A 12298-nucleotide genomic window follows, 5' to 3' on the forward strand; every position below is an offset into this window, starting at 1 on the left:
CAATTACCACAACGATTTTTATATTATAATTCCTATAAACATATGTATATATTTTTTGAAAACTGGCCTTAAAAACATATGTATATATCATAAACTTTTCAGCATCATCTTCAAATATTGGTTTTGAGACCCTATAATCACTGAAACCGAAATTCTAGTCAAGCTTATTATTGTATATAGAGAAATTCTTGGGTTCACCCCCTAGAGTGAACCTCTAGATTCACCAACCAATAGTGTTTGAGTATTAGATATTTGATATCTTTTAAAAAAGGAAATAAAATTAAATATTCAAATTAGATTATATTTTTAAAATAAAATAATAAAAATACATAAAAATAGTTACAAAAAATAAATAAATTAATATTGTTAAATCTTCAGCAAAATACTAAACCCTATACCCTAAATACTAAACCCTAAACCCTAAACGTTAAACCTTAAACTTTGTAAAATCTTAAATCCTAAATCATACATTAAAAACTAAATTTTAATAACACTAAACCCTAAATCCTAATCACTAAACCCTAAACCCTTGGGTAAACTCTGAACCCTTGGATAAAACATAAACTCTAGGGTTTAATTTTAAATATTTTAAAATTAAATCCTAGAGTTTATGATTTATCCAAGGGTTCAGGGTTTATCCAAGGGTTTAGGGTTTAGTGATTAGGGTTTAGGGTTTAGTGTTATTAAGATTTAGTTTTTAATGTATGATTTAGGGTTTAAAATTTTACAATGGTTTACGGTTTATCCAAGATTTAAGGTTTATAATTTAGGGTTTGGAGTTTAGGATTTAGGGTATAGGATTTAATATTTTGCTAACGGTTTAACAATATATATATTTTTTTTGTAACTATTTTTTATGTATTTTTATTGTTTTATTTTAAAAATATAATCTTATTTGGAAATTCAATTTTGTTTCCTTTTTTAAAAGATATAAAATATCAATTACTCAAACACTATTGGTTGGTGAATCTATAGGTTCGCCCTAGGGGGTGAACCCAAGAATTTCTCTTGTATATACTATCAAGATCACTATAATCATCGCTTTCCATAAGTGAGCTTTACACTACATACTATTTTTACAAATTTGATTAGTTAACCGGGCCTTGTGGTCTGGTGGTATAGGAACCTCGGCTGAGGTGCCCGCCATCACGAGTTCGAGGCCCGGCCACAACGGATTTAACATGGTTTCCGTTTGGCCGCCAAGACCTTCCGGTTCCGGTTGGACGCGGTGGGATAGTCGGACTTAGGTCCGGATACCTGGATTATCAAAAAAAAAAAAAACATTTTCCATCACTTTTGATTTCATAAAGTTATAGTGATCATTTGTATAAATGGCTAGTTCATTGTTGTCTAAAATATCCAAATTTTCATTATACATCATACGGAATCACCCATTGGTCATTTGTATTCCCATTCCCGGTTAGAGATTATGACAAACCGAGTCAAAAATGTCATTGTAATGTTAATAAAAATAAACAAAAACATTCTGAATCTTTGATAGGTTTTAACTTCATGATTGACACTGTTAAATCAAAACCATATAGCTTTTTTTTTTGTTTAAATAAAACCATATAGCTTTATGTTAAAAAACATATAAACAAAGGGGCCGCGATTTTAAACTTGTGTACTATATTCTGTTTTCTCAGAAAATAAAAACAGAACTTAAAAATGTGTAAAGGAGGTAAGAGCACCATTAACCCTAGCACTCCAAAATAGGGTGTTTAATTTTTTTTTTTCTGATTTAAAAAACGAACCAATCGCGGGTCGCTACGTATAAGTGGAGTCCGCGAAACAGTGCTAACCACTATTATATTAATTTTTTGCTAAGCACTCCTCCCTCTAAGGGCACCATTATTGGGAATCCCTTAAGGCATCTCTTAGAGGGGGATGGGAACCGTAGAAGAAAGAGAAGAGAAAAACCCTTAATTAAGGGCTGTTCCTTACTCTCCAACTACCAAAAAAAAAAAAAAACAAGAGACTTTCTTTCTCTATCTTCATCCCACCAATAATGTTGCCCTAAACACCCCGTTAATCCTGCTCTAAAGGTGTCTCCCGCACTCTTTTATTTCTTGCATGTTCTAGCTGACATGACAACCCTCACGCCAAACGCAACAATCATTATTCTTCTTAATTTTTATTGTATCTAAAATAACTTTTTTTTTTATCAATATCTAAAATAACTTTTAATCTGAAAATCTTGACCGCAAAAACAAAAAATATCTGAAAATCAAAAAGGTAAAATTAAACAGAAAAAACACAATGGTTTATAAGTTTATAACTGTATTCCCTCAATATGCACTCGACATTATAATGGTTAAAGCAAAAAAAAAAAAAAAACATTATAATGGTTTTAGACTTTTAGTTTGTCCTTTCCTTTCGTATATTTTGGGCAGCATGGCTTATTACTTATACAGTAATGAGTAATTCGCCAGGAGAATAACACAGTCTCATAGTACTAAATTTCGTTTCAACATACTTTTATATAAATATTTGTAAATATTATTATTGTTTATCCGAAATAATTAATTTTGTGGGGACGAACCCCACGCGCACTCGCTAACCGTGAGACCCACAGTACCTCATGTTTCGTAGGCAAAGCCACACGCTCAATATTTATGTACACGCTTACACCAATATTATTATCTGTATTTGTCCTCAATTATTATAAAGTTGAATTTTCTACGTACATGTGTATTACTTTAGTTCTAGCTCCAATACTCAAATATATAAAACATAATATTTGGATCATTAGACCATGATTATAGGAGTGCTTAACCCCGGTGCTTAGCTTAATTTTGATTAAAAAAAAAAATTAAGTGTAAAGAGAAGAAGCGACGCTTAATAGAGCGCCACAAGATTCGACGCTTAGGGACACGCGTCATAACGTCTCGACTCTATCTCTCTCATCTTTTTCTCTATTTCTTGTTCTATCTCTCATCTCTATCGCTCTCACGAAAGGAAGAAGGTGGTCGGTCTCGATTCCGAAACTTGTTTCGTGATCTCTCCCCGCCGGATGATTCAATCGGCGATTCCGCCTCTCCTTCTTGGTTTCTCTTCGATGATGACACCATCGGCGTCTCTCTCGGTGGCTCCGCCTCAAGGTCGTGAAATCTCGTCGAAGACTCCGGATCTCTTTGTTGATCTCTCGTTGACGATGAATCACTGGACGTGTCGCTCGGTTCCTCTACTCGAAGACTCCGCCTCTCTATCTAGATCGTCGACTCCAATTCCATCTCTCTCTCTCGGCGACGGTTTGAGCTCGGTCGAATCGAAAGGTAAAGCAACGATTTGTTTTTAATTTTTAGTTATGAATCCTTCATGCATGTCTTAGATTTGTCTTAGATTTGTCTTAGATTGTGCTTGTTCTATTTTATTTTGAATTTTTTTGTGTTGTTTTGGGTCTGTTGATTCAATCTCTTGTATTTGTTTAAACTTCGTGATGAATTTATATGTGATCTCTGATTGTTTGGATTTTTTTTCTGACTTTGCGAGATGGTTTGATCGTTGAAGACACATGAAGCTTCCTCAAACAAGAGAACTACAATCGCAACACAGGTAAATCATATTCTTTTGATCTTTTCAATTAATTGAAAGTGTGATAAAGGTTCTGTGAATAGATTGGTAGGTCGTTGTTGAGTAATGGTTCACTTTGAGGTTGATTTTGAATTGTTATCGCTATGAATGTGTGTTAGATTAGTTTGTAATAAATGATTGTGTTAGAAATGGTTCTCATAGGGATGATTGTGTATCTCTTCTGAATTGATTCGTTTGTAATAAATGGTTAGGTTAGCGTTAGTGAATGGTTGCTGATAAATGGTTAGATAAAAATAGAGTTGAAGTGTTATAAATGTGTGTTAGATATATGTCACCTCGTTTTGGTTGGGTGTGTTATTAAAGACAAAACTTTTGCTTTCTCTCTTCTATAAATTGTTTCTTCTTCTCTTCCATCTATCTAAAAACAGATTTATTGTCTTCCTCTCTTCTTTTAATCAACCTCAGATATGGATGAATCCATACAGGCAAACGCCAAAGTTTGTTGAACTGCTTACCAGTCAACAAAACATTGTCTTTGGTTTGTCTGAAGATAGTCTCGACCTATCTTCATCACAAGTCCCTCTTTTTGGCTCCCAACCGAGTGAAGATTCCTACTTTGGCGACAACACTCCTGCAGAGCGTCGAGAAAGGAGGAAATGGACGCCAGGAGATAATGTTCTGCTCATCAGCTCGTGGCTTAATACAAGCAAAGACCATGTAGTCTCGAATGAGCAAAAATCTGGGGCTTTCTGGAAAAGGGTCGCACCATACTTCACCGCAAGTCCTAAGGTGCAAGGCTGTGAAGTCAGAGAGGCGACCCACTGCAAGAACCGTTGGCAGAAGATCAATGATCTAGTCAACAAGTTTTGTGGGGCTTACGAAGCTGCAAGTAGAGAGAGATGTAGCGATCAATGATAGTTTTGATCAATATTTTGATCAATATTTTGATCAAGCTTTCAAGAATTTCACCAATGCTTCGGGTGATCAAGGAGAAGAAAGGAAAAGAAGGAAAAAAATGAATTCATATTGAAAGAAATCGTGAAGAAGGCAATATCCGTTTATGGAAAGATTATTTCAGTGAAACTCCAACTTACCCTGATAATCTATTTCGACGATGATTTAGAATGAACATGCCATTTTTCATGTGTATCGTTCATCGACTCTCAAATGAAGTTGAATTCTTTCGACAAAAGAAAGATGCTCTCAGAAGGGTTAGTCTCTCTCCCCTTCAAAAGTGTACCGCGGCCATTAGTCTCTTGGCACATGGTAGTGCGGCTGATACAGTTGACGAATATCTCCGACTCGGTGAAACTACTACTCGGTCATGTTTGAAACATTTTGTGGAAGAAATAATTAATTTATTCGGCGAGGAGTACCTAATAAGACCAACACCGGCAGATCTTCAACGTCTACTTTATATTGGTGAACAATGTGGATTTCCCGGGATGATAGGAATCATCGATTGTATGCATTGGGAGTGGAAGAATTGTCCCACCGCTTGGAAAGGTCAATATTCACGTGGTTCGGGAAAACCAACAATCGTTTTGGAGGCGGTTGCTTCGTATGATCTATGGATATGACATGCGTTTTTTGGACCTCCAGATACCTTAAATGATATCAATGTTCTTGATCGCTCACCTGTTTTTGATGACATAATAGAAGGTAAAGCTCCGCCAGTCACTTTTTCTGTCAATGGAAGAGAGTATCATTTGGCTTACTATCTCACAGACGGTATTTACCCGAAATGGGCAACTTTTATCCAATCTATTTCATTACCACAAGGGCCAAAAGCGGTTTTATTTGCTCAACATCAAGAAGCTGTCCGAAAAGATGTCGAGCGTGCTTTTGGAGTCTTGCAAGCTCGCTTTGCCATTGTAAAAAATCCAACATTTTTTTGGGATAAAGTCAAAATTGGAAAGATTATGAGAGCATGTATCATACTCCATAATATGATAGTAGAAGACGAACGAGATGGATATACTCAATATGATGTTTCAGAGTTCCAACAAGGAGAAATCCCCGGAAGTTCACATGTCGATCTCGATTTTTTTACAGATATGCCTACAAATATCACCAATATGATGGGTGTTCGAACTAGAATTCGTAATAGACAAATACATGAACAACTCAAAGCTGATTTGGTTGAACATTTATGGAGTAAATTTGGACGTGATGGAAACAACCAATAAGCTCGGATGTTTTTTCAAATTAATCTCGTTTATTGTACTAATCTTTACTTTTATGTTTTTTTTAAATCTATGTTTAAAATGTTATATTTTAATATATTTTATTTAATAAATAAATTTTATCTAAAATAAAATAATGTTTAATATTTTTTATTTTAAGTACCCCAAATTAAGCACCTTGCATTGGAGGATCAATATTTAGAGGTTTCTTAATTTGAGTTCTTAAGACATAATTATTACTAAAAATGATTAAGCACCCCATTAGGAGTGCTAGGATTAATGGTGCTCTTATATAATAGAATCATCGAAAGGTTTGTGGTTGCTTGTCTGCTTTCATCTTTCTCTTTCTTTTTGTTTTGCTTTTTTGGAAAGATCGACAGTATATTCATGTGTTCGGATATTACACATGTTACCCACGTGAAAATAAACCATATATGTAATTTTCCTTCCACGTATGAATGAATATAATCACGACAGAAGTAAAGCTCATTGGATTTCTTGTCACAAAACTGTTTTAGATATCGTTTTCTACATGCCGTGTTGATGATTGATGAATGCTTTTATGTAAGACTAAGTTATTTTTTTTTGGAAAAATAATTGCTGACTTCATTAGATATAGTAGCCATTACATCGCTAACCATGCAAACTAAACAAATGTATACTTAGCTACACGAAATATATATTATGCATGACAACATCCTCAATTTTATGATGTTATGTAATTAACATCACGAGTTTAATTTCATTCATCCAAAAAATGATGTGCATACCAGAAACTGTTTAAATCTCTCGTTTCATTAATTAAAATGTGACGACGTACCTAAAAATAATTTACCTAAATTAGATTTTGACCCGTATTTTAAAAGCGTAAGAATATTTTTCTAACAAAATCTAATTTACAATATCAATATGTTTTATAGATTTTGATAAGTAGTGTTTTAACATTTTTATTTTAGTGTATTTGAAAACAATATAATTATTTTATTTATATATATATATTAAATATAAATAAAATTTATATAATATCTTATTTAATTTAGTTTTTTAATTCTTTTAATCTGTTTTGGAATGAACTTTTAATAAAATTTCAGTTATACGTTTGATTAACTGTGTGATATATACTTATTTGATAAAAAAAGTTTTATAAAACTTCTTTGATGTCAATTTATTGACTATAACATTTTATTTGTTTAATATGAAATTATTAAGTTAATGAATGATTTAATATATTTTTCCATAAACTCAAAATTTCAAGTCAAACACAAAAATAACCTATGTTTTTTTGAAACTTTTTTTTGTCCTATTCACCCTAGAAGTTCTAGTTATTCACGAAAATGCCTTTACTTTTTTTTTTTTTAAATAAGGCTTTTACCTTACCATCCTCATCTTCACCAAATATTTACAACTTTGCCATTGACATCAATACCTCAACCACCATGAACTACCAAATTGAGAGTGTTAATGCCCTAAAGTTTCGATTTTTTCTCATTCTTTCTCATTTCCTATCCACACAAACCACATATCTTACACTTTCTCTCAAAATTCATCAAAAAAACTGAAGATTTTGATTACAAATTATGTAAGGTTCATAAGCTCACGATTCTTGGTGATTAACGAGTAGGTAGCTTTTGTGGTGAAGTTCTGGGTGATTGGAGAAACCACGCAAGTCATCTCACGAGTCCAAGGTATGAAATTGCGAACTACATTTTATTTTTCAGATCTGTTCGACGAAGAAGACTTCTTTAGAAGTCTTCTTCATCGAGAAGACTTCTTTCATCGAGAAGACTTCTTTAGAAGTCTTCTGGTCAATGATAGGTTAGTTTTGCAATCGATCTTTTGTGTGTTTTTAATAGAAGACTTCCCTAGAAGTCTTCTCGGATAAACAAGTTACTTTTAAATTTGACCGAAGTTGGTCAGAAATTTGACTTTTTGTAGAAGACTTCTAAGGAAGTCTTTCTGGAGAAAACTTCTATAAAAGTCTTCTGAAAGTCTTCCCTAAGTTTTCTCAATGCCGGAAAATGTCTGCGTGGGTTACTTTTTCAATTGAAAAATAATAGTAAAACATTTAATATCAATGAGAAGACTTATTTAGAAATATTCTCGAGTTTAATTCTGGGTTTTGGTCAAACCTTTGCCCGCGAGAGAAGACTTCTAGAGAAGTCATCCGACGGAAGACTTCTAAAGAAGTCTTCTCTCGAAAAGTCAAATATAATCAATTGCAAAAGTAACCCAGCATACTTCTTGCGACATTGAGAAGACTTCCGGAAGACTTAGAGAAGACTTCTTTTGAAGTATTCTCCAGGTATACTTCCATAGAAGTCTTCTACAAAAAGTCAAAATTCTAACTAACTTCGGTCAAATTCAAAAGTAACATGTTTATCCGAATTTAGAAGTCTTCTCTCGGAATTTCGAAAAAAATTCAATTTCAAAAGTAAGCCAATATTTACAAAGGAAGACTTCCGAAGATGTCTTCTGTACAGTAGACTTCTTAAGAAGTCTTCCTTCGTAAATTTGCAATTGCAAAAATGTCCAAAATAGAAGACTTCTTTTGAAGTCTACACAGAGTAGACTTTTTTTGAAGTCTTCCGTGGATGACTTCAAAAGAAGTCTTCTACGTAAATCTTAATTAAACTTCAAATTTATCCAAAATTAAAATGAATTTTTAATATCTTCTTGCTAATTCATGTTTATTAGTCAATATTGGGACTACTGAGTCGAATTTATAACTTAATTGGTGATAATTATGAAGTTACAAACATTGATGTTTAATAATGTTTCTAGCTAAACGGAGAAGTCTTCTGTAAGTCTTCCTCATAGAAGACTTGTAGAAGACTTCATAAGAAGTCTTCTCTGATGATTTTGTTTTATTAAGTTGATGTTCTGCATTTGTGTTGTCTTCCTCATAAGATACAATTTTTAACTTCTATGAGATTTAAAATTTCAACTTTCACTTAAAATTCAATTTTGATCTTTTGTGAATTTGACTAAGGTTTTTTGAGAAGTCTTCTCTCTTAGTTTTAGCAAATTTTACTAAGTTTTTGTGTTGTTGTGTTTTGTTATGTGTGGATAGAATGATTAAAATATTTTTTGGTGTGTTGCATCAATAACTTTAATGAAGTCAAGTACTTTTGGCAAAACATGAACAAATTTTTCATTCTTTTGATAAACATCTCTTAAAGTTTACAAAATAATTCACAACTAAAATATTACACATACAAATCATAAAAAGGCCATAAACAAAATTATTACACAGCTAGATATTATTCCTCAATATAGATAAGCTTGGACTCCACTTCACATCATCTCTTTGTACCACTTTGGGCAGAAGACTTTGGAAGACTTCGTGGGAAGTCTTCTAGCATAAAATACAGAAGATTTCTCAATAAGTCTTCCGAGAGTCTTTCGAGAGTCTTCCAGGAATTATCCCAGAAGTCTTCCAAAATCAATCTCAGATCTAAAAAATCTGCATATTCAAAAGCATTCAAATGACTTCAAAATAGAGAAGACTTCAAAAATATAATTTTAGATAATAAACAAAACAGTCACATTAGGTTGGATATATAATTTTTTAGAATCTAATATATAAAACACACAAAATACATATCCAAAATTTATATCACTTTAGACAGAAGTCTTCGGAAGACTTCCTAAAGACTTCATGGGAAGTCTTCTAGCATAAAATGCATTAGAAGACTTTCTAAGAAGGCTTCTGAGAAGTCTTCCGAGAGTCTTCTGAGAGTCTTCTGAGAAGTCTTTCAAAGTCTCTCATATCTGGAAAAATCTGCAAATTCAAAAACATTCAAATGACTTCAAAACAGAGAAAAACTTCAAAAATGAAAATTTTATGCTTACAAAATAAACAAAACAGTCACACTATGTTGAATCTACACCTTTTTAGAATCTAACATATAAACACACACATAAATTCATATCCAAAATTTAGAGATCTACCTTTGAAAGAGTGAAAGATGAGAATCATGTAATAAAAAACCTGCAAAAAGAAGATAAATTAGTGAGAAGACATAAGAAAAAATGAGAAATGGATATAAAGTTGAGATTAGAGAGAGGTTAGAGAGTTTTAGAGTGAGAAACATTACATTTTTGTTGCAGTCATTTGAGATGAAGAAATAGAATGTGTAAATTTTCTTTATATATGGAGACAAAAATTCTAATTCGGTTAAATATTTTCGACCCAGAAGACTTATGGAAGACTCATGGAAGACCTATGTAAGACTCATGGAAGACTTATGGAAGACTTTTATTTAGGTGGGAAACCTAAATTATTCCAAAATTTAGGCGGGAGCCCTAAATTTTACTTAAATTTAGGCGGGATGTGACGGAAGACTTCTTTTTAAGTTTTCTGTGAGTCTTCTAGACCCTAAAATCAAATAACTATGCAAAAAAACTATTTTAAACTTAAAAAAACTTAGAAAATGTTTAAATCAAATTATTAGATAGTTACTAAACATATATAGGTCAATTTGAAAAATGAAAAAAAAAATGAAGATAAGATTTCAAATCTAACCCTAAAGATACCAACAATACTATAACATATGTTACCAAACCCTAAACCAATGACTCATGAACCAATCTACATTCACTCATCTATGTTGAAAATAATTTAATTTTAGATAAACTAAATTTAGATCATTGAAAAATGTTTATTATTACATGATTTCAAATTTTAACCCATGAAAATATTTTTTATAAAAATTTTAAATTATTTTTAAGATCTAATCCATGAGAAGACTTTCTCTGAAAGACTTCTGGAAGACTTATGGAAGACTCCTGGAAGATTTATGGAAGACTCCTGGAAAACTTTGATTTAGAGGGAAACCTAAATTATTCCAAAATTTAGGCGGAAACCATAAATTCTACTAAAATTTAGGCGGAATGTGTCTGAAGACTTCTTTTTAAGTCTTCTGTGAGTCTTCCAGACCCTAAAATCAATTAACTATGTAAAAAACACTTTCTTAAACTTAAAAAAAAAACTTAGAAAGTGTTTAAATCAAGTTATTAGATAGTTACTGAACATATACGGGTCAATTTGAAAAAGAAAAAAAAAGGTAAGATTTCAGAATCTAACCCTAAAGATACATACAATACTATAACATATGTTACCAAACCCTAAACCAATGACTCTTGAGCCAATATACATTCACTCATCTATGTTGAAAATAATTCAATTTCAGATGAACTAAATTTACATCATTGAAAAATGTTTATTATTACATGATTTCAATTTTTTACCCATCAAAGTATTTTTTATAAAATTATAAAATTATTTTTAAGATCTATTGAATGAGAAGACTTACAAATAAGTCATCTTAGAGAAGACTTACAAATAAGTCATCTTAGAGAAGACTTACAAAGAAGTCTTCTCTAACTGAGGGTTATAATGGTAAAATTGAATACATGTTTTTTGTTTATTCATAAGGGGGCTGTTGTAATTTCACTAGGCTTTTGGGTTACTTTTGCATTTAATTGAATTTGGGGTACACTTTGTATTCAAAATCAAGTTTTGAGTCATTTTTGGCAAATCCCCCAACAAAACTTCCATTCATTTAAACTTGGTAAAACTTTCACATTTAGATTCATATTCTCTTATTATTTTTATTCTTAAAAGTATATAATTTATAATTATATACGCAAGATTATGTTTGGTTTAAGTTGACATCACATAAGTTCTAAGCAAATAAAATGTTAGAATTAATAAATTGACAGCAAATAAGTTTTATAATTAAAAATTATCAAAGAAGTATATATCCCACAATTAATCAAACGAATTACAATTTTTTGTATTAAAAGTTCATAACAAAACAGATTAAAATAATTAAAAAACATAACAGATTAATAAATATAAAAATAATACAATTATATAGTTTTAAAATACACTAAAATAAAAATGTTAAAACACTACTTATTAAAAGTTCATACCAAAACAGATTAATATAAATAAAAATAATACAATATATAGTTTTAAAATACACTAAAATAAAAATGTTAAAACCCTACTTACAAAAAATGTTAAAAATTATTAATTTTGTAAAATAGACTTTGTTAGAAATATTCCTACGCTTTTAAAATGCGGGTCAAAATTTAATTTCAGTTAAATTATAGTCGGGTCGGTCATATTCTAATTGTTTAAGTAAAATATTTAAACGATCTCTAACATCCACATCAATTTTTGAATAAATGAAATTAAACTCGGGATGTCAAATACATAACATCATAAAGTTGAAGGATATTGTCATGCATAATATATACTTCGTGTGGCTAAGTATACATTAGTTTAGTTTGCATGGCTAGCCATATGATGACCAATATTTCATGTAGTCAGCAATCATTTTTTTTCTCAGTTTAAAGTGTATCAGATTAGTTAAAAACAATTCCCAAACACCACTCTTTCTTTTAAAAATGGAAAATTAATTGCTGACAACATGAAGTATTGACTATCACATGGCTAACCATGCAAACTAAACTAATGTATACCTAACTACAAGAAGTATATGTTATGCATGACAACATCCCTCAACTTAATGATGTTATGTAGTTAACATCACGAATTTAATTTCATT

At 31.4% G+C, this 12298-nt stretch overlaps 1 protein-coding gene across 1 annotated transcript; it reads left to right on the plus strand.

The window, feature by feature from the left end:
- The first annotated feature begins 4005 nt into the window (after positions 1-4005).
- On the plus strand, positions 4006-4449 carry LOC106354103 (glutathione S-transferase T3-like). Its single transcript, XM_013793966.3, has one exon. It carries the CDS (start codon positions 4006-4008, stop codon positions 4447-4449), a length of 444 nt encoding a protein of 147 aa, XP_013649420.3.
- The last annotated feature ends 7849 nt before the right edge of the window (positions 4450-12298 follow it).

This window comes from Brassica napus, chromosome C2 (genome assembly GCF_020379485.1).
Source record: "Brassica napus cultivar Da-Ae chromosome C2, Da-Ae, whole genome shotgun sequence".
In the NCBI taxonomy this organism is placed as follows: domain Eukaryota; kingdom Viridiplantae; phylum Streptophyta; class Magnoliopsida; order Brassicales; family Brassicaceae; genus Brassica; species Brassica napus.